Below are 24269 nucleotides of genomic sequence, written 5' to 3'. Positions count from 1 at the left end.
GTAGTCAGACTGGTGGGAAAATGACCAGCAGGTGGCGCTGTTGCAACACAATTCATTCATATTAACAGTAAATGTATCCCTTAATATCTTGGAATTAAAACAAGTAAACAATGAATGTACATTGCAAAAGTGCTTTTCACTTATTTTTAAGGTATCCTTTAACAGGGGGTACTTTATTCACTATATATAACAGCCCTTGTTCACCCCGTTGAAAACAAAGAACACCATGCTACTTATTTACCAAAGGTCTGGATTGCACAGAGCCTTGTGGAATGTTCAGCATCTGAGGAGATGTGTATGGCGGCACCATGCTGTGGACTCCACCTGAATTTGGCCTGCCTGTACCAAGGAAAAAGAACCTATAAATACTTGCAGCAAACTAAGCACCAACAAATAAATAAATATATGGAACTTGTATGGTTAAAGGGACAGTATACTCCCTTGTGCAACATAAGTGCAATGAACAAGCTTGTGCTGAGTGAGAGAGGTCAATTGATTAGCGTATATATATATATATAATATATATATAATATATATATATATTATATATAAATATATATTATCAAAACAGGGGGGTTGTGGGAGCACTCTAAAGGCTTTAAAGTATATATATAAGTATAATAAATGCTATTGCATATGTACCCAAATAGGGGGTTATTTTGTTACAAAGTTATGATCATAAAATTGATAAGCCACCATACACATCAAGGTAAACCCCAAATGGCGGTCCCTAACTTGTGAAAAACAGCGTTCAACGGACATTGATTACAGGTAATGCTAAAATGCACATAAAATATAAAACAAGTTAGGGACCGCCATTCGGGGTTTACCTTGACGTGGTATGGTGGTTTATCAATTTTATGATCATAACTTTGTAACAAATAACCCCTGTTTTGGGTACATATGCAATAGCATTTATTATACTTATATATATACTTTAAAGCCTTTAGAGTGCTCCCACAACCCCCCTGTTTTGATATTATATATATATATATATATATATATATATATATATATATATATATATATATATATATATATATATATATATATATATATATATATATATATATTTTATTTTTTGTTTGTTTGTTTCCCTGACGAAGGTTCCGGTTAGGAACCGAAACGTAGGATTTATTAAACCTCACCTTTGATTCATACCACTGTTGTTTTTTCCTAGGAGTGCCGTCGCCTGCTGCATTTTTTATTATAAATACTTTTGACTGGCACCCAGGGCGAACATGGACACGTGGTTGTGCACTCCTTATGCCTTTCTCTATATATATATATATATATATATATATATACATATATATACACATAAATACATACATACAAATACATGTGTATAAAATCCTTAACATCAGTGGAATATCACACTGACCTAAGTAATGAGCGGGTGGGCATGACAGAGGCTTGTTCGTTGCTCTGTAATAAGCAATTGCTTTCTTGAAACGGGAAACTTTGTCATCAGCTCTGGACTGTGGGGAAAAAAAATAAAGAATTTTATTTTATAACACACATAGTTAAGTGCCTCACACCTCTGCGTTTGAATACAAAGTTCATTATGGAGACTTGGGCCACATAGCCGGATTTAACTTGCTGAATATCTGAAAAACAGTGCCTCGGGCTAATTCACTTAGCAGCCTTTATTGTTGCAGAAAATGGCTTGCTTATCATGCAATATTCTGTCACTCAATGAAGGTGCAGCACAATCAGTGCTACAGCTGGAGTGCAGCCTGCGGAATCAGTTCATGCTGAATCTCGCATTCAAAACTTGAGATTCACATCCAATTTATGAGGCACAGTCATACCTTAGCTAGAGAGTGAACCCCTAAAACACATCTTTGTGAAAACAGAATGAAGCTGGACTCAAGCAGAATGACTGTGTTAGTGCTTTAATAATACAACATGTTTCAGATAGCAAGAACACAGGGGAATTAGCAACTTTTTATTGGGCACCTCAAGAGAGCCATCCTCACTTAATGTTCATTGGTTTGATAAATGTGCAGAATATGAAATAAAATATATTTGTTAAATGTCTCTAGGTAGGTGTCTAGTGACAACCAGCCTGTGGTTCTTCAGCTCATGATGAGGTACAAATGAACAGTAACACAACACTGACCTCCCAAGGAAGGGAACCCCCTTAATTAAAGGAGGAGTAAACCCTACAAACGTGGCTAAAAATGTCCTATTTTATATAGTGAACTTATTGCACGAGGCTAAAGTTTGAGCTTGTCAATAGCAGCAATGATCCAGGACTTCAAACTTGTCACAGGGGGTCACCATCTTGGAAAGTGTCTGTGACACTCACATGCTCAGTGGGCTCTGATTGGCTGTTGAGAAGCTAAGCTTAGGGCTCGTCACTAATTATCCAGCAGAAAATGAGCTTCCCTGGCTGTAATATAAGCTGATGCTACAGGTTTGCTGATTATTCAATTCTGATGCTAATTGCACTGGTTTCTGTGCTGCCATGTAGTAATTATGTGTATTAATTACTAATCAGCCTTATATTGTGACATTTCTATTCTATGTGTACTGTATATTGTGAGTGGGTCCCTAAGCTCAGTAAGTGACAGCAGCACAGAGCATGTGCAGTGAATCAGCAGAAAAGAAGATGGGGAGCTACTGGGGCATCTTTGGAGACACAGATCTTTACTGCTAAAGGGCTGTGGTTGCCTTGGGCTGGTAGAGAAGCAAAAAACACAATGTACAACATTTCTAGCTACTTCTTTAGTGAGGCTTTAGTTCTCCTTTAAAGCAAACCCAAACGTCCTGTATCTTGTGCAGAATATTGTATTTGGCACATCAGGAGTAAGAACAGAAGTCTGCAGGTCAGTGCAGTTAGTCATTTCTTACCTGTGAGTGCTGGAATACATCTCTAGCAATGGCATCCAAATCATTGGTATCCTGAATGTTACGCACATAGTCAGCCACAGCTTTGATCACCACATCACAGGGAGGCAAGACAAGCTGATGAGCACGGACCTGGAAGGACAGAATGAACCCAGTTGCTAAAGGAGCAATTTTAGCTCTAAAAGAGCAATGTGCAAGGAAACACTGCAAAAGAAGTGGCTCCTTGTATATTTATAACCCCTGTCAGCAGGTGTGCAGATAAATAGAGCAATGGCATGGCCTGGGAATGGTTCAGATAATGTCATGTAAAGTGTTCCAGGATAAATTCCTTTTCATACCTTCAGCGATGCGAGCGGATGTTCTGGGCCAAGTAAACTCCAATGAAAAGCAGCAAGATCTTCATCAGGTAGAATGTGATTACCTAAAAACAAATAATATTGGTTAATATATGGGTGTGCCACTGACACATATCACACTGTCACCCAAGCTTGGCCTACGTTACAGTCTGTAGGTTTCTCAGGGAACCCCAGTATAACACAGAGAGGAATGAATCCTCATGCTGGGAATGTATTTGACAAATAAGTGTAAATAAGATTTACATCACAGTTGGGCATAAAAACAGTACAACACCTCTCGGCTAAAGAGAGGGCACAGACAGACCCAGAAAGTAACACAATCGGTGCCCTGTTGTTGGACTCGTAGAGATTAGCGCCTGGGACTCATTGCCGAATGTGGTAACCATAGTGATAGAGCACGCCTCACTTCTCACTAATGCCGGCTCATTCCCATCTGCACAAAAGGAGCCTTTAATCTGCAGGGCTATTGTTCTGAAAACCCTGAAAATTCAGTTCTTGTTTAAATGCAGAGAATCGTCATCTTTCCTAATGGTGGCCATGTTCAGACAGCCGCATCTTCGTGACATACTGCACACTCACAGGGTTGTGGAAAACGACATTTGTTCATCAGCAAAGCGAGCTCTGAGGCCAATGATACACATGGGATGCTTTGTTGCCTGCGGGAAAAACATTCCCTGCTCCTGAAAAAATCACGAGATTCCCTGAAAATGTCTTCATATGCAACTGTAGTGTTTTTAACAGTAATTTGTGTTTGTTGCAACACAAAGGTATTTTGGGCTCTTTGTCGATTTTGCTTTCCAGCAGGCAACAAACTGTGTGTCATTGGCCTTAGACTACACAGACAATGGAGTAAGTAGAGTGTTTTGGCACTTGCTGTCAGAGCCCACATAAGTATGAGGGGTAGAGTCCTGCGTGGAACCAATTTGTAAGACCCGACCCCGCAGCTCGAACCGCAACCCACATATTTACCCACTTTGAACCTCTACCCAAACCGGACCCATAACTGCCTTATCCGCAACACGACTTGCAACTCACTGACCACCATCAAATCGGAAGTGATGTTGCTGCAAACCAGAAGTGACATCATCAAACGTGGCCGATAGTCGAGAGGGACAGAAGCGCACCGTGTGATGTAAGAGAGCTGTGCTGGAAGTCGGATGGGAGGGGGAGATGAGTGGAGGTAAAGCTGCAGGGAGAGCGGTGCAGCAGGAAGAGGCCCGCAACCTGACCCGCGATCCCGCATCTATACCCGTACCCGACCCGCTGCAGGACTACGAGTATGCATTTTTATGTCAAAGCTGCTCCGTGTGTCTGCGCCCAGGCCAATGCACTGCCTTTTGGCACAGACACAGGACCCATCGTATCAGATGATTCTCAGTCTGCATTTATTTACAGGGTTAAAGGGATACTGTCATGTTTTTTTCAAAACACATCAGTTTTTCAAAAGAGATTTTTTTAGATTTAATTTTGAAATCTGACATGCGGCTAGACATGTTGTCAAGTTTCCCAGCTGCCCCCAGTCATGTGACTTGTGCTCTGATAAACTTCAATCACTCTTTACTGCTGTACTGCAAGTTGGAGTGATATCACACCCTCCCTTTCCCCCCAGCAGCCAAACAACAGAACAATGGGAAGGTAACCAGATAGCAGCTCCCTAACACAAGATAACAGCTGCCTGGTAGATCTAAGAACAACACTCAATAGTAAAATCCAGGTCCCACTGAGACACATTCAGTTACATTGAGTAGGAGAAACAACAGGCTGCCAGAAAGCAGTTCCATCCTAAAGTGCTGGCTCTTTCTGAAATCACATGACCAGGCAAAATGAGCTGAGATGCACCTACACACCAATATTACAACTAAATACACTTGCTGGTTCAGGAATTAAATGTTACCGGTATATTGTAGAGTGAATTCTTTGCAGTGTAAACAATGTCATTTAGAAATAAAAACGACATCATAAAAACCATGACAGAATCCCTTTAAGAATTAGCCGCACCTGCTATTAGCTATTAGTGGCCGTATGTGAGCTCATGAAAACAGCCAACTGTCTCTCCAGACAGTCTGCAATTTACTGGTCCAAGTATGGGGCCCAGCGACAGTGTGCAGACAGATTTTTTTTTGCCAAAAATCAAACAGATTTTTTTGCCAAAAATTAAACAGGTTTAAAAATCCCATTTGACAAAGGGCACACTGGCACCATCAATTTATTTTAGAGAAGGGGAAAGGGTGTAAGGGCAGTGTTAGTAAAGTAGTAACAGAAAGGCACTTCAATAATTTCCCTTATAGGTATGGGACCTGTTATCCAGAATACTTGGGACCTGGGATTTTCCGGATAATGGATCTTTTTGTAATTTGGATCTTCATACCTAAAGTTTACTAATGTAAACATGAAATGAAGCCAATAGGCTGGTTTTGCTTCCAATAAGGATTAATTATATCTTAGTTGGGATCAAGTACAAGCGACTGTTTTATTATTACACAGAAAAAGGAAATTATTTTTACAAATTAGGATTATTTGATTATAATGGAGTCTATGGAGTCCATGGGAGACGGCCTTTCTTAATTCTGAGCTTTCTGGATAACAGGTTTCCGGATAATGGATCCCATACCTGGTTTTGGTCGCATGTGGGGGGCTTGAGGCCTTATTTGATTACAGATAACATCTAATTTGTTACTAAACACATATCCCTGAGGAGCACAAAAGCAACATTCTGGCTGCATAGGAATCCTTGCACAATAAAGAACGTAACTGGGGGTTATAATAAAGTACTGAAACTGAAAACAATTTACTGTAGAATTTAGAGATTGGCCTCAGAGAGGGGCAAGTTGTCTGTTCTCTATCTGTGGGAGGTGCCTCAGACACAAATGTTGACTATAATGTTTTTTTGAAGAGATCTAAATTAATTTCAATCACTTCCTTTTAATTTTAGTGTCACTTTTGACAACCGGTAGTTTAATCAATATGCAGTGTATTTTATAATACAGGTATAGGACCTGTTATCCAGAATGCTAGGGAACTGGGATTTCCCGGATAACGGAACTTTCCATAATTTGCATCTTCATATATTAAGGGGCAGATTTATTAAGTGTTGAATTGAAAATTCAAATTTTCATTTTTTTATGGTCAAAACAGTCAAATTCGACTAGGGAATTAATGAAACTCAGTTTGAGTTTTTAAAAAAAATCGAATTCCATATTTATCATACTCTGGCTGACTATTCATCACCTAAAACCTGCCGAATTTAAGTCAATGGGAGAGGTCCAGGGATCAATTTGGAGATGTTTGAAGCCTTCCTGACATTTGAGGTTTTTTTTGGAGAAAAAACTCAAATAGAGTTTGATTGACTTAGAAACGAATTTGAATCGAGTTTTCAGGTTGTTTAAATTCGACGAAGTTTTAATAAGTCAAATATAATAGATACATTTTGCCAGGTCGAATTTAGAATTCATTCCAGTTTAAAGGGGTTGTTCACAGCAACTTTTCAATTGGTCTTCATTATATTATTTTATAGATATTAACCTTTTTGTTGTGACTCTTTCCAGCTTTCAAATGGGCGTCGCTGACCCCTTCTAAAAAACAAATGCTCTGTAAGGCTACAAATGTATTGTTACTTTTTATTCCTCATCTTTCTACTCAGGCCTCTCCTATTCATATTCCAGTCTCTTATTCAAATCAGTGCATGGTTGCTAGGGGAGTTTAGTCCCTAGCTACCTACTAGAATGCTTAAATTGCAAATTGAAGAGCTGCTGAATAAAACGCTAAATAACTCAAAAACCTTAAATAATAAAAAATGAAAACCAATTAGAAATTGTCTCAGAATATCCCTCTCTACATCATACTTAAAGTTATCTCAAAGGTAAACAACCCCTTTAAGGGAGTTAAAAAAAACTCAAATGAATTTGAAATTCAACTCTTGATAAATGTGCCTCCCGTCTACTACTAAATCATATAAACATGAAATAAACCCAATAGGCTGGTTTTGCTTCCAATAAGGATTAATTATATCTTAGTTAGGATCGAGTACAAGCGACTGTTTTATTATTACACAGAAAAAGGAAATCATTTTTAAACATTTTGATTATTTTGATAAAATGGAGTCTATAGGAGACGGGCATTCCGTGGATAACAGGTTTCCGGATAACGGAAGGCTAAAAACCTAAGGACTTTACGAATTCAAAAAATTCCGTTACTGAACCTTGGCAGGCATTAATCAACAGAAAATATTCATTTTCATGGGGCTATTTTATGAAATCATTTGTATTCATGGGATTTAAAGCAAAATCCCATTTAAGAAATAACACAAATACTTAAAAAAGTAGTGTGCAGCGAGTCATCAGTGGGATTGCCACGGTTAGGGTTAGTAACCCTATAGAGGTTCCCCATCTCCAGATGTAAAATTACTAGCAGCCCTAAGTGTAGGGATTGTAGAATACGTAGGTTAGTGTGTGTATAAATGGCCACAGGGATGATAAATGCGAGATGAGAATGACAAAAATACCTAAAAGAGCAGCAAAAATTGGGAAGCGGTTAGGATTGAGGTCCAGTTGCTTGGCGACTTGGTGCATGAGATACTGGCTGGTGGTGAGGCTTTTGCCGTTGCGGCTCAGTTTGAGGGCGTGGGCACTGAAGTAGAAGGGAATGTTACACAGGGCGTAATCAGAGTCGTACGCCACCAGCCCATGGAAACCGTTCTCTCGACAAAAGTTAATGACTTCTTGGTGATGATCCTCAATGCTCTGGGCAACCTGACAAAAGCCAAAAGGACATATTATGGAACAATGGAAAGGGAGGAATGAAAAAACATTACCCATTCAACCGAGAAGGCGAAGATATTATCAGTATTGCTTACCTTCCCCTATTGCCGTTTATACTCTCATTTACATCATTGCCCGGTGCCACTGGGGGCAGAGCCCAGCTGTCAGTAGTTTAAATGTCTAATCAAATTAATTGTTTTTCTACTTTGTGGTGTATTCAAATTAAAAGGCAAAAAAATAAAATACAATTTTTACTTTCTTTAATGAAAAAGAAACCTATCTCCAATATATTATAATTAAAAAATGTTTACTGTTATTATAAGAAACCTAACTGTATGCAATGAAATTCTCCCTTCATTTACTGCTGTGGATAGGAATTGTCAGACGGTCCCTAACTGCTCTACAGGGAAACAATCATACTTATGAACAGCAGGGGGAGCCCGCGCCTTACTTCCCAGTAGTGATGTGCGGGGAGCACAAGAGGAAGAGCTCGTCCCGGACCCGCCCGCCACCCGCAGGGTGTATCAGGGGGTATCAGGCCAGCACGCACATCACTACTTCCCAGCCATGCAGAACTCAAGCAGCTTTGTTTGTTTCCCTGTAGAGCAGTTGGCGACTGTGTAGAGATTTGTATTGGATTTTATTTTTGCCTTTACATCCCCTTTACTGTTTCCAACTCCAGCTGCAGGGACAAAGATCATGGAGCCAGATTGAAACAGATAAACTGGGATTCTATTTGGAGGATTATTTTGCTGCAGCCACTGGTTCTGCAGAGTTGGAGAAAGTTTATATTAAACAATACAAAAACTATAAAATCCACATTAGATTACATGACAACACAGGACCCAGTGCAGTCTGTATATTCTGATTATTAATCAGTCTTGTGTATCGGCTTCTGGCAGATATTATTTTGATCATTTATGACCATCCCTAAGCAGCCCAGACCACACTGAGCATGTGCACAGTCTTGGTCTTACAAAGATGTATAACAAAGTTACAAGATGGTGACCCCCTGTGGCCAACTTTGAAAGCATAAATCAATTGTTTGATTAGGCTTGTGGTGCAGTAAGTTCATGTTTATGTTTAGTATACAAAATACAGCATTTCTAGCCTTATTCTATTTTACACTTTACTTCCCCTGTAAGACTAACTGCAAATCATGTTGGAAATAATATATCTGCAAAACACACTAAAGCTGGTCATCAATGGGGCTATAAAAGATGTTGAGACCTAGAGGACTGACAAGTGTATGGAGCCCGATGATCGGCCGCCATGATTGATATAAGAGAAATACAAATTAGTCAGATATCTATTGAGCAAGTTTGAGAATCCAGTCAAATAAGAACTGTGTCGTGAGCTGATGAAGTCCCCTCCCAATGGATCGCTAAAGGCCCTTGGTAAATCAATTAGCAACATAGTATGGAAGGCCAAATATCTATAAATATGTCCTCTCATTTGGCAACCTCACCAAATGAGCACATTTATCAGTGTACAGCAAATTTTGGACTTTTTAAAAAGGATAAAGCCTTATGGTAGCTAGGTGCCACATGGTTGGTAAAAAGAAAACAGTTCTATTCAAACTCCCAAGTTGTTAAAGGGATACTGTCATGTGAAAACACATTTTTTTTTTCAAAACACATCAGTTAATAGTGCTGACTCCAAAATCCGTTTCTCAAAAGAACAAACTGATATTTTTATATTTAATTTTGAAATCTGACATGGGGCTAGACATATGGTCAGTTTTCCAGCTGCCCCCAGTCATGTGACTTCAGTCACTTTTTACTGCAAATTGAAGTGATATCACCCTCTCCCTTCCCCCCCCCCCCCAGCAGCCAAACAACAGAACAATGGGAAGGTAACCAGATAGCAGCTCCCTAACACAAGATAACAGCTGCCTGGTAGATCCAAGAACAGCACTCAATAGTAAAATCCAGGTCACACTGAGACACATTCAGTTACATTGAGTAGGAGAAACAACAGGCTGCCAGAAAGCAGTTCCATCCTAAAGTGCTGGCTCTTTCTGAAAGCACATGACCAGGCAAAATGACCTGAGATGCACCTACACACCAATATTACAACTAAATACACTTGCTGCTTCAGGAATGACATTTTATATTCTAGAGTGAATTCTTTGCAGTGTAAACAGTGTCATTTAGAAATAACAACTACACCATAAAAATCATGACAGAATTCCTTTAACATTTCCCAGAAACTGAAAGTAGAGGCCTTGAGACCCGGCTGCTGTAGTAAATCGATGGCCCAAAGGGAAGGGATTGGGTGCAGTGAGATCCTTACTGGATGCATTTCACCCCCCCCCCAGGGATATGAGGAACACCCCTTGTCTGCTGTATAGTTCTACCGCTACGATGGCACAACAGCTCCCACGATTCTTAGCCAGATTGTGCGCGTAACTGCAGTTCATATCATTAGAGTGCAAATAAAAAGGTTACACGTTCCCAAAGCTAGGGGGTGTGTGTGTTTTCACAGGAAGACACAGAGAAGCAACATACACACAGCCCAACACATATAGATGCTTTTTATGCTTAGCAATTTGGTAAATGAGGTAAAAACAGTGGGCCCAGCCCTCATGGGCCCTGCCGGCCCAGACCTGTTTCCCAATCAAGCACCCCCTAAAAAAACACATGCAAATTTCTCTGCACAAGCACACAGTGTACCGTAGTCTGCGCAGGCTGCCCCCATGGCTACAGAGCAGCTTGTTTATATAAACTATAGTAGTACTTATCTGTTATCTACTGTGTATCCTGTGCTTGAATGGCTGCCCCCATGGCTACAGAGCAGCTTGTTTATATAAACTATAGTAGTACTTATCTGTTATCTACTGTGTATCCTGTGCTTGAATGGCTGCCCCCATGGCTACACAGCAGCTTGTTTATATAAACTATAGTAGTACTTATCTGTTGTCTACTGTGTATCCTGTGCTTGAATGGCTGCCCCCATGGCTACACAGCAGCTTGTTTATATAAACTATAGTAGTACTTATCTGTTATCTACCGTGTATCCTGTGCTTGAATGGCTGCCCCCATGGCTACAGAGCAGCTTGTTTATATAAACTATAGTAGTACTTATCTGTTGTCTACTGTGTATCCTGTGCTTGAATGGCTGCCCCCATGGCTACACAGCAGCTTGTTTATATAAACTATAGTAGTACTTATCCGTTGTCTACTGTGTATCCTGTGCTTGAATGGCTGCCCCCATGGCTACACAGCAGCTTGTTTATATAAACTATAAGAGTTTCTAAAGCAAACAAAGCAGTTTTACCAGAGCAGGGCAGCACTACATTATATTGTCATTCATTTAACCCTTTGCCTGCCAAGCACGTACGACGTACTTGCTGGCAGGCAAATGCTCAGGCTGCCAAGAACGTACAGTGTACGTTCTTTAGCAGCTGAGCTATTTTTCTGCATCGGCGGCTTTTGCCTTTTGGGAAGACAACCCCCATGGCAACGAGGCTGGGGGGCTGTCAAGTGTCGCAGATCCGACTTTAAAGAAGCAGACGCATCACATGGAGCGTTTGCTACTTCACTTACCTCTTCGTCCCTGCAGAGCCGCCCACGCACTTCCTGCTCCGCAATGACTCTGCAGACACGCTGTCCAGGACTCCTCCTGCTACAAAAACGGTAAGTGCACGTTTTGTTTTACACATTTACATGCACTTACATACACTTACAATACATTTATACACTTACACACGCATTTTAGAAAAGATTGGTATTTTTTTATTTTAGCACACTTGCTCCCTTTTGTACACTTATTTACATATATTTACACACTCAGACAACTTTTAGAAGTGCACAAACATGTATACACAAAAACTCACAAACAGGTGTTTTGTTTTGTTTTTTACTTATTCAATGTACCTTTATCTTTTGGGGTTTTCTGCCTAAAAACTTGTTATTTTGGCAGTGTGACTATTGGATAATCGATTTTGGCCACAAATTACGCTGTTGGGTCAATTATTTTGTCATTTCATTGATTTACATAATTTTTGTGGTTTTATTGCAATTTTATCACTGCATTATTGTTCCTTATGTATCTTTAGTATAGTTTTGCTGTTTGGTGCTTTGGTATAGAAAGATATATTTTATTTAGTTTGATCCGCCAGAATACATGCTTTCCTATAGTTTGGGGGTCTTACGGCACATAACGCACAGTTGGGGCTCTCTTTTCAGAAGCTTAGTTTTACATTTGGGGTCCATACACACCAAATCTATACATATTGGGCATCAAACTATTCAGTAGACTTCGGACGTCCACGTTTGGGGTGATTTTTCTTTGTACGTAAAACATTGTGTGAGATAAATGCAGCAAACTGCAAAATTTTTAGGCGATTTTCAGAATGTTATAAAAACCTCGACGTTTAGAAAAGCTTTGCAGTTTGGTAGTTTGGTGTATCTTTGTTGGATTCATCAGAATGTGTACTTACCAAAAATATATGGTTTTGGGGGTCTTTGCTGTTAAGAGGGTCTTGAGGCACATAATATGAAGTCAAGGGTCTATGTTCACAGAAGGCAATTCGACAGCGGAGAAAATTCATATGCATTATTTTTATTTGGGGTCCGCACAAGCCAGCTGCCTTAGTATATCTATGCAAGTTGGGCATCAAACTGTTCAGTAGACCCTTGGCATCAATATTTATGGTGTTTTACATTTGTATGTAAGAAATTAGATAAATGTGGCCAATTGTAATATTTTTAGGCGATTTTCAGAAATGTGATAAAAACAACTTTCTTTAGCTTAGCTTTGCAGTATGGTAGATTGGAGTAGAAAGACCGTATTATCCATTTTTGATTCGTCAGAATGTGTATTTTCCAAAAATATTTGGTTTTGGGGTTTTTTGTTCTGTTAGAAGGTCTTGTGGCACATAATAGAAAGTAGGGGGCTTTGTTCAGAGAAGGCGAATCGACAGCGGAGAAAACTCATATGCATTATTTTTATTTGGGGTCCGCACATGTCAGCTGACTTGGTATATTAATGCATATTGGGCATTAAACTCTTCAGTAGACCCTTGGCGTTAATATTTAGTATGTTTTCCAATTTAATGTAAGAAATTGGGTGAGATAAATGTGGCCAATTGCAATATGTAAAAACCGTTGCTTTTATCTCCAAATTTAGGAAGGGTTTGTGGCTTTGTGCTTTAGAGTACAAAGACATGCATACCCAATTTGGATTCGCGGGAATGTGTACTTTCCGTTAATATATGGTTTTCTGGGGTAAACATACTTTTTCTACTTTTGCCCCCCCCCCCCCAAACTATGTAAATGTGTTGATTTTGCAGTACCTGAAATGACAGACCATATGGGCGGTTTTTGTTTTGGGCCCCTATATACCACGTGCTTAGGTACACCTATACATATTGGGCATAAAAATGTTGAAAGGACCCCAGGCTTTCATATTTGGGGTGATTTATCTTGATAACTAATGGTATGTGTGAAATACGATGCTGCAGGTTGGAAGTTTTGAGGTGATTTTTGAAAATGTCACCATAATTGCCAAATTTAGGAAAGGTTTGCGGCTTGGTGCTTTAGAGTAGAAAAACATGCATACCCAATTTGGATTCGGGGGAATGTCCAAAAATATATGGTTTACTGGGGTGAATTTACTTTTTCTACTTTTGCCCCCCCCCAACTATGTAAATGTGTTGATTTTGCAGTATCTGGAATTACAGAAAAGATCGCTCAAATTAGGTGTCTACGTTTTGGGGCCCCTATATCCCACATGCTTAGGTAAACCTATACATATTGGGCATCAAACTGTTCAGTGGACTCCTGGAAATCATATGTAGGGTGTTTTATATTGATACTTAATGATGTGTGGGAGATATGACGCTGCAGAGTGGAAGCTTTGAGGTCATTTTTAAAAAAAATTCACCAATTTCTATAAAACATTATAACTTTAGAAAACAATTGCAACTTGGTAGTTTGGAGTACATTGATATATTTACCCATTTTTGATTCTGCAGAATCTGTTTTTTCTAATAATGGGTAGTTTTCTAGGGTAAACCTACTGTTAGTGGAATATTTGACCTTGAAATGATAAGTATGCCATTTGGGGAGCAGTGCTTTGGAAATTTGGTAGTTTACTGATTGTAGATTTTGATCTATATAATTGATCCATAAAACTATAAATATTTGGTATTGCCGCGTTCAGGAGACATAGACCTTTCCAATTCGGCTTTGTTCTCGTACATAAAATAAATGATGTTTCTGATATATGTGATTGTTCTTTATGAAACACTTAGAAGTTCACATCTAGGACAAAACGGCTGGCAGGGAAAGGGTTAAAACACTTTTTTTTTTTATGTTACTGTTCCATTAAATAAACATGATTTTCACAATGCACTTAAATGTCTTCTTGCTTCTGGGTAATCACATCACCTATGTAATTCCTGTGGCACAAAGCTACTATGTGTGGGCACTACTCAGAGTGTATCTATCTCTCCCGCTATCAACTCTCTCCATCATCTCCGTTTCTCTCCATCATCTATCATCTCCCTTTCGTCTCGCCTCTCTCTACTGACTCCTCCTCAACTCTCTCAACTCAACTCTCTCAACTCTCTCAACTCAACTCTCTCAACTCAACTCTCTCAACTCAACTCTTTCAACTCAACTCAAATGAGCTTTATTGGCAGGACCAAATACATATTAAGCATTGCTAAAGCAGGTAGAGGGGTGAAATGGTTGGGGTTAGGGGGCAGTTTATGGGAATAGGGGAAAGTGCGGTCTCTCTCAGTCTATGACAGTCTCTTACATATTGTGCAGCTTATGTTACTGTCAGTGCCTCTTCTCCCATTAGGAACTACTGTCCCTCTCTCGCTCCACTCTCTCTCTCTATCATCTCTCCACCGTCTCTGTTTTTATATCTCTCTCTCTCATCGATCTCTCTATATTCACACACATATATTAATAAAAAGAACCTCTTCCAGACAAGTTTAAGGTTTGCTGTGGCCACTGGGTTGTACCATTTCTGAGAGAAGCTTCTGGTCACACACTCGCTGTGTATTAAGCAGGAAGTGGAGTGTGATTTATAAAGGAAATGCAAAGGATATCCACAGACAATCCAACATTACCATTTAGCAATGATGCACATATACTAAACTGCTGTGTGTTGCTCTTCCCTGCAGATATGTGCACCTGCAAATTCCACTACAATGGGCCTAGATCCTCATCTACAACTGCAATAGATAAAGGGCCAGACACATGTTGCTATGGTATATAGCAACCTGCAGCCTGTGCCTGCTCTATTAGACCAACTAAGGGGCCTGAGGTTAGCCCTTATTTTTAATATCGCAATTACATTAGTATTCTGTAAAACAAAGTCTGGCATTTTCCCCCTCCAGTTGCATGTTCCTCCCCAACTGGCTGCGGACCCTGCACTGGGGGTAGTAAGGGTTTAGTATTCATGGCCACGCCAATCTGTTGGTTACAATTTAAAGCAATGACCCCTTTATTCCTCTTCTCACAACTCTCACCCACCAGGACCAGTCACCTCTAAATGACATAGAAAGTCTTAAATAGCTTATCACACACATCTATGGGCAACAGAACCAAGAGAGGCACATTACTTCTCAATTTCAATATACATTCAATAAACCATAAAATAGTGTTTAAGTCTCCAAACAAACACAAATGCAGAATGTAAAGCTCTGAAAAGACCTTGTCAGAAGTTGTGTGACACTGATCTTATATGGGCTGTCCCTGCACAATACTGTCCTATTACTGGGCCTCAGGGGGCCATGCTGTAATGTCCTTATTCAAGGCTCAGGGCAATGGCACAAAAAGTTATTCTGCAGATTTCCTTCAGAAAAATTCCCCAAAAAAAGATATATATATATATATATATATATATATATATATATATATATATAGCGTTCCAAGGTTACACGCACACCGTATCACGGTGTGCGTGTAACCTTGGAACGCTGTGTACTACAATCTACACACTGCACCCGAAGTAATAGACAAAGTGACGTGTGCGGACTTGCACGGAGGCTATATATATATATATATATATATATATATATATATATATATATATATATATATATATATATATATATATAGACACACTGAATATTTGAAAGACAACAGCTACAAAATAACATGCGTACTATAATGCCTGGAGAGGGCACTTCCCACGACATACAGGGAGGTGTCAGTGCCAATAAAGCCTAATGGCAGCCATACACAGGCAGATTAAATCTGAGGATATGGGTCCTTTAGACCGATTATGGGTCCCCCCCGATCGATATCTGGCCAGATATCGATCGGGCACGTTTGATTTTTTTCTTTGATCCAGAGGCCCTGTGGCCCCTCCATGCCCATTTGCATCATTGTAATCCAATAGTTCAGATTAACCCGATATTGCACTTAGTGGGCATATCGGGTTAAGATCCTCTCATTTGGTGACCATACCAAACAAGCGGATTTAATAGTGTATGGGCACCTCAAGAGACAAAAAGCACATAAACATTAGTGACGTTACATTGGGTCCAATATGGAAACACAGGACATGGTCCAGTTGCTCAAGGAGGAGAGATAAAGGGGTATGCCAAGGGTTCTAAGTACCATAGGGCTCCTGGCCTAAAAAAAAGCCACTTGGATGTGCAAAGCAATAAGTTTCACAAGTTTGTGACCTGGAGAAATGGTGCCTGGCAAGTTTCAGAGGACAGTAATAGAAAATAAGACGCAGCTGAGTTATCGGAAATCCTTTATGTATAGCCCATCCTTTGTTTGAATGTGCTGTAAAGTCTCGGCCAGGGCTTGGCATCAATGTGCACTCCAGCTGTTATGGAACGAACGCTTCCATTACTCCCAGTGCCAGCGTGCCTGGCAGCTGGGGCTCAGTAACAGCTGGATACCCACAATGTGCCAATCCCTCACATATACCATTTATCCCAAATTAAAACAAACAAAAATATTTTCCAAAAAAATCTCCATTCTGTAACGTTGCCAGATGCAATGAAATGGGAAAGAAAAAGTAAACACACAAAGCAAAAGAGTAATTAAGGAGATACAGAGAAACGATCAAAGGCAGAGAAGAGCCGGAGGCAGTAAGAGATGAAGATGATGTACAGCAACACATCATAGGCATCGTTATAAATACAGTTGCAGACAGGCACGCTGCTTCTTCTAAATGAAATACCTTGGCGTGCCAGATACCTGTGCAGCCCATAAATATATATAGCAGATTTCTAACATTTCATTCATTGTCAATCACAAGGGAAATTCTGTGCCATAAAACAAGGTGTCCTTCACCATGATACTAATCAAAGGAGCCAGAGTCTCTGTCAGTCCAATAAATGAAAAGTCAGGCATAAATACATGGTCTGCAGATCCCATGAATTGCCACGATCAAGCATAGTCAAATAGCCCGACAAGAATTTCATGTGCCGTAGCCCTGCACTTGTGGTAGATATTAGGAGAAATACATTTAGGGTTGAAATGCAAACAGACCCCTGGAGCATATACTAGGTTTCCACAAAAACAATGAGGGTCGATAACCTACTGTACTAGCATTAGTAACCTGTGCATACACTGTAATTTGTCCACCTACTGTACGTACCGGGCCAACAATCACATCACAATGGAAGCCTAGAAGACCTATTGGAAGAGGAACACATCAAGACACCGATGCGGTCTTCACCTTTACAGTGGCCAGGTCGAACTGATTGGATCATACAGTGGTCCTTATGGAGACCCATTCAATGAAGGCCACATTTTCCAACCTGCCTGATAACTTGCAGATTTTCAGGTAGGCCTGTCCATGGGCCCCATACACTGTCTATATTTGTAATGGGCCCGAAGGCGCAGCAGTAATAGTAGTGGACCAAAGAGGAGACACAACCGGGTTCGAGGTACAAAAAGGGTTTATCCAGAAGAGTAGTCAAGGTACAGGCAAAAGATCAATTCAGGCGGCAGACAATGGAGATACGAAAAACAGGCAAAGGTCAATACACGAATAATCAGAATAGAAGTCACACCCAGGAACACTAGTCAAAGGAACCTATAATTGGGCAATGAAGACAGGGGAAATGGGGTTTAAATAGTCCAAGTCTTGGCGCCAAAATATTGACGCGCTGGCGTCAGACGCTGACGCGGTGGCGTCAGACGCTGACGCCAGCGTCCCCACGCTGACGTCCTGACGCCCTGACGCCGGCGCCCGATTCTGACGCCGGCGTCCGTTCCGTCGCCGGCGACCAATCCTAGATGGAGAAGGCGCTGATGTCACAGGAAAGCGCCCGGCAGGAGCCATGCGGTGGAGCAGACGGTTGCCATCTTGGACGCCATCTTGGGTGAGAGTTGAAGTTTCCATTACAATATTTGGTCTATGGTCAACTTTAGATTTGTAGTGGAACCTGCATATTTTCCCCAACACAATACAGAGCTGCACTTGGCCAGGCAGTGAAAGCTGAACAATGCCAGTACAGATCAGTGTAATAGATCAGCAATGTATAAATGAAGCCAATAATAATTCACGGACTGTGTGCCATTGGCTGTCTCTGCGTGAACCACTGATCAATCTTAATGATCTGCCACTGACCCCACTGTCTGTCGGATACCTAAAGAGCTAGGCCTGGCACCCCACTGGCATCCTCTTAGCCGAACAAGAGATTACAGTAAAAATGGGTTCAACAGCAGTGCATTTCACAAACCATATAACTGCCTGCACTTCACCTTTATTTCAGGTCAAATACTAGTGTGACAGAGCCAAGAGAATTAAAGCACTGCTCTATGTAGAAGAGCATGCCCCTTATATACAGTAAATAAAACTGCCTGAAATGTTCTGATGTGCACAGTGACACGTGGATAGGAATTGTGAAATTCAATAGACATAAAACCTACACTAGCCTGGGCTGTGGCTGGGTCCAAGGCTGCTCCTACTGAGTGTGCAGGAGGGAATATACTTAATTTAACCTGAGTGGCAGGAGCCCAGTAATCGACCCTAAAACAAAGAAAAAGTGTATTGGCTAAAAACCTACCAATCAACAGAGCCAGGAATTTTACAGACACTCAGGGGGAGCTTTTGGGTCATGTGACAGATCACAAATAGTCAGGAATTTCATAGTATGAATTCTTGCTTTTCAAGAGTCGTAAAATTGAACTCGTAATGAACGTGCTAGGCAGTTGCTGGCAAATACAGAAGCATATGAAACTGCACATAATAACAATTATTTAGCCTTTAAACTAGAGTACCTCCAACAAAGCAGTAAGTGAATTTATTTCAGCTGGCCATAGATGCAAAGATACCATCGTACAAAACATTATTCGTAACATGGCAATCTGTCGTACAGTCGATCAGACAGGTTAAAAGATTTATATCGTCTACTGATAATATCCTGAATGTGTTGCCTTTGTGCCGATATCAATGGAAGATTGTCATTAATATTTGTTGGACATAACTTTTGTACGATTGTTGTCAAGTAATGGCCCGAGCATTGTGTTATTTGTACTGTTACTGCTTTATATTAATCTGAATGGTTAGTTGCAGATCGGAAGATTGACAGGGACGATTGTTCACCCGATATAGGTGTTATAATCTGCACGTCTATGGCCATCTTCGAAAGGGATAAGTAAACCTTAAAAATAAATGAATGTATGTATGTATGTATTCTAAGCACCTTTGCTATGTACAATAATTATTTATTTTAAATTCCGAGATATTAAGGGATACATGTACTGTTAATATGAATGAATTTTGTTACAACAGCACCACCGGCTGGTAATTTTCCCTCCAGTCTGACCAGTAAGTAGTCAAGGAAGTTGTCAAGAAAAAAAGGAGGGCGGGTTTGATGTTTTTATAGTTAGGAAAGATGTGAGAAAGGTTTCTGGGTTTTTTTTCCTAAGCAAAAGAACATCAGAGCAGCCTCTTTCTTTCTCCTGACAAATTCCTTGACTACTTGCTGGTCAGACTGGTCAGAAAATGACCAGCAGGTGGCGCTGTTGTAACAAAATTCATTCATTTTAACAGTACATGTATCCCTTAATATCTTGGAATTAAAAATAAATAAAGAATGTACATTGCAAGAGTGCATATAATATCCCGCTCATCGATTTTACATTCACTTATTTTTAAGGTTTACTAATCCTTTAAGCCCCTACCAATCGTATTTTGTCCAAATGAAGATATAATTACTCTTTAATGAAAGCAAAACCATACTGTTGGGATTATTTAATGGTTACATGATTTTATAGAAGATTGAATCTTAATCCAAATTATAGAAATATCCCATATTTGGAAACTCCCTGGGTCCCAATCATTCTGCATAAAAGGTCCCTTACTTGTACCAACCTCTAGCAAGTCAAGGAAACTGCAAACCTACGGAGGCCTTTAAAGCAATACAGACACAAGCTGATGACTTACCTTTGGCACAGAGTCATGACAATAAATGTTCAGAAACACAAACATTCCGGATAGCTCACTGCAGCCTTTGGGATTATTCTTGCACCCTAAAACCCGATCGGCACACACAGCCTGGCCTTCTCATAATCAATATATCTATAATCCTTGACAGGCACATCCAGAACAAACACAATATCTGCTGAACTCCTTTCCGAGAAAAAGAAAGCTTCCTATGTAAATTGAGCCATATAGGTCATCTTATCATCACAAGGGAAACACAGAGCTGTGGCCCGTTCAGAAAATGGTCACACTGGGGACTGAACAGAGTTTTACTTCAGTTAATAAAACTCTAAGGCACTGCTCAAAACTCTGCTGCTAAATATTGAGGGCACATCAGATTCCCAATTTAACCTACTAACTTTACTCAGGAGAAAAGTCTGGGGCACAAGGGGGCAAATCTACCCTCATTATACCGCATACAAGATTCTTCAAGATCAATGACCATAGCTGGAAATGATTTTTAAGCAGTCTAAGGGGGTGGTAAATAATGGAGAAGGAATGTGCAGGACACTTTAGTAGCCCAACTCTTTCTCAGCTGATATTCTGTGCACAATGTCAGTAGGTCACTTTTGCTCTAACACCATAAACCTCAACATCCCCATATCGTTCAAAGGTCACCGAGTATCTGGACAAATCCATCAACAGAATATTAAGAGTAAATTTTGGAGGCAGTTGGTCACAATGGACCATTGTCGCTTTGCTTTGAGAGACTGCCCCTAATTAGTAGTGGAGACCAGTAGAGTGTTCTGACTGGCACAACTCACACTGAGCATGTACAGGGTCACCAATAGGTTGTGGCCAAAAACGACCAGGTGACGTGACTCAGAATTTAGTAAAAAATAATATGAAATAGTTTAGGCCAGGCGTTGTCTTGTGTCTCCTTCAGGCAGCTGCACTAGCGAGACTTCAGTAACTCAGTACCTCACCACTACAAATAACGCTCAGATGTTTTTGTAGAGATCTCAATGATATATTTAAATTCCTGGAGTGAGCATTTGGCAAAACCAAAACCCAGGAATGAGCTCATCTGTACTCTCAGACCCGTAGAACCCATTTTAATTGGCAAGAAAGCCACACACTGCATTTCTTTTCAGTTAATGTCTGGTTTTAGCAATAATGTACATCAACAAGATCTCTTACAGTAAGTGATCCTTCCATCTCCACCCCAATGCCTTTTTAAGCAATCCAGCTTCTCTAAAAAGAGTTTCATACATTTGGGTAGGGAATATGCTGAAACCCAAAAGCACAAGGAAAGCGGGCAGCAGGGTGGATGGCCCACAGAAACCCAAATGGAGAGGGCATCACCCAGTGGTGAAAGGCTGGCTGCAGAGACTGTAAGACATGAAGGAACCAGTGTCAGGTTAAGAGTTGAACAGGTACACAAGAAAATGGGACTGCAAAGGGGCAGCAAGACACTTGGGGGAATTCATGGAGATGGCAAAGGGCTACATTATGACTTGGGAGGGAAGGGGGAGATACATGGGTGGGTACATGACTTTATAAAGGAGCCTTGGGGGATTTTTTCCAAAGCAGTGGGTTAGAGACACTTGAGACTTATGAGGGATAACACACTGGGGATTACTCTAACCATCAACAAGTTGACAGAAGAGCATGATGGCCACCGTGAAGAATATATGTGAATTCAAACTAGGGACAGATAGAGTGGGGGCAAGGTGGAGATGATAAAACAGAGGGGTTCCTGGGGTCAATACCACCAGACAGGAATAGCAGCAGAACCAACTGGATATAGTAAATATGTAGAGGGTCCTTGGAGTCCTTTCTCATCTAGATGTGACATCGCTGAAGATCCATTTGGATTGAGGAAGAATGTGGTGTAGGTGCGAATTCTATTATATAATATAGGCTCCAGGGGTGCCGGACTCACCTTGAAGGTAAAACCTCGGTAGAGTGAATTGGAAGCATTTGGTCAGTGGGGGGGGGGTGCAGGAATAACATTACCTAATGGGGGACTTGTCTCACCTTTATGTGAAATATAACCAGGAGCAATCTATGATTAAGTGTTTGTAACAAGAAATGTGTACGGCTGTGGACCCAATAAACTCATTTTTCACCAATTGCCTGGTGGAAGATTGCCTTCATTGAGTGCCTGCTCCCAAGAATCTTCAGTTTTGTCCGATCCCCGTGCTGAGGGCGGTACACCTAGACCTCGTCCTCTATGTGGTGAGTAATCACTTACTATTTACCCTTATTATAACTAGGACCAACAGCAAGAATGTAACGGCAGGGGCTGTATCGTGGGTGGCGCCAGCCTCACCTTTATGGGGATTCTCAGGAGAACCAATGACTATATAACATACTGTACATGTTGGGGTGGCATCAGATACAGTCGGGGGGCACGGAGCCCCAACTCACCTTGATGTGGAATCTGAGAAGAGCCAATCGGATGCAGTGGGCCATACAGATGGGCGGCAGGAACCAGACTTTGGGTGGAGGGGTGCCCTTGTTCTGCACGTGGGACACAATCTGCTGGGCAGTCTGCCGCTCGTTGCCCTGCCGCTTCACCCACTCGTGTAGCCGACCCTTCTCCAGGGCCCCGTTGAAGAAGACGAAGAGCTGGATGTTCCCCGCGTAACAAGCCTTGGCCAGAGCCCCCAGGTAGCCCAGCATGTGGTTCCACTGGCCCCCGCTCACCCAGTCGGTGTAGAAGCCGCCATAGAGTCGGTGGAGACAGTTTTCTGCATCTACCAACAGCCTGAGGGGGGACTGGGGGGGTCTCTGTCTTCCTCCCCCCACCAGGGAGCCCCGGGCCAACTTCTGCAGCTCCACCGGCACCACCGCACTGGGGCAATGCTTCTCCACGTACTCCTGGAAGCCCTGCACCCCCATGATCCCCACACTCCTCAATCAACAACAATATGGGCCTGGACTGGAGGGGCAGGAATGGGGGCTGTGTCAGGGCCCGGGGCCAATATGGCGGCAGCTACCGGAGCAGGAGGAGGAATATAGCGGCTGGGTGAGCAGGAGATACCGGGGCGGCAGTGCAGGAGGAGTACAGGGAGGGGGAGCAATATGGCGGCCGGGGGGTCACGGAGTCGGTGTTTGGCGGCGGAGGGAGGAGCAGGAGGCGGCGGGGTGTGAGGGAAGAGTTACCGGGACTGAGAGGACAGGAAGGTGGCGGCCCCGGTGGTGAGTGACAGGCCCGAGGGGAATATGGCGGCCCCGGTATCGGTTATGACAAGGCCGGGAGGAATATGGCGGGTGTGAGAGAAGTTACCGGAGGAGCGGGGCGGCTCTGCATGGCCGGTGGGGCAGGGGCTGTGACATGTGCTGTATTACTGAGCCATGGCCGGGGATGTGCGAGCAGAGAGGGGGGGCAGCACCGCTACAGGAAACCCGCACCGGAACGGGAGGAGCCCGGGAATGTGGCCTGTGACTTGCACTGGGCCCCCCGCTTGTCAAACACATCGTGACGGGGCAATTCAATCAGAGGGGGCAATTATATTCCTCTCGTGTGTGACGTCTCATTCCCACAATCCTGTCATCCACTCCAATATCTGTCACCTGAGCCGGAAGCACCTGAATTCCTGTCACCTGAGGGGGACCATCTGAATTTTTGTCACATCAGGGGGGAACCTCCCAAAATCATGTTACCGGAGGGCGAATCTCCCAAATTCCAGTCAACTGAGGGGGAAAACTCCCAAATTCCTGTCACATCAGGGGGGAACCTCCCAAATTCCTGTCACCTGAGGGGGAAAACTCCCAAACTCCTGTCACATCAGGGGGGAACCTCCCAAATTCCTGTCACCTGAGGGAGAATCTCCCAAATTCCTGTCACCTGAGGGGTAACCTCCCAAATTCCTGTCACATCAGGGAGGAACCTTCCAAATTCATGTCACCTGAGGGAGAATCTCCCAAATTC

At 41.8% G+C, this 24269-nt stretch overlaps 1 protein-coding gene across 1 annotated transcript in view; it reads right to left on the bottom strand.

Moving 5' to 3' along the window:
- The window catches only part of LOC108704408 (constitutive coactivator of PPAR-gamma-like protein 1 homolog), a 45975-nt gene extending 21958 nt beyond the window's left edge, over positions 1-24017 (bottom strand). Inside the window, exons 1-6 of the mRNA XM_018240946.2 lie at positions 22763-24017; positions 7714-7960; positions 3195-3277; positions 2860-2988; positions 1385-1481; positions 242-339 (exon numbers count right to left, since the gene is read on the bottom strand). Of these exons, the coding sequence (XP_018096435.1) occupies positions 242-339; positions 1385-1481; positions 2860-2988; positions 3195-3277; positions 7714-7960; positions 22763-23236 (1128 nt within the window). The 5' untranslated portion in view covers positions 23237-24017. The remainder of the gene's footprint in view (positions 1-241; positions 340-1384; positions 1482-2859; positions 2989-3194; positions 3278-7713; positions 7961-22762) is intronic.
- Positions 24018-24269: the final 252 nt, after the last annotated feature.

The sequence above is a fragment of the Xenopus laevis genome, chromosome 4S, assembly GCF_017654675.1.
Source record: "Xenopus laevis strain J_2021 chromosome 4S, Xenopus_laevis_v10.1, whole genome shotgun sequence".
NCBI classification, from domain to species: Eukaryota; Metazoa; Chordata; class Amphibia; order Anura; family Pipidae; genus Xenopus; species Xenopus laevis.
Note: the sequence above shows the minus strand (reverse complement) of the source record. Positions and strands in the feature narration are given on the sequence as shown.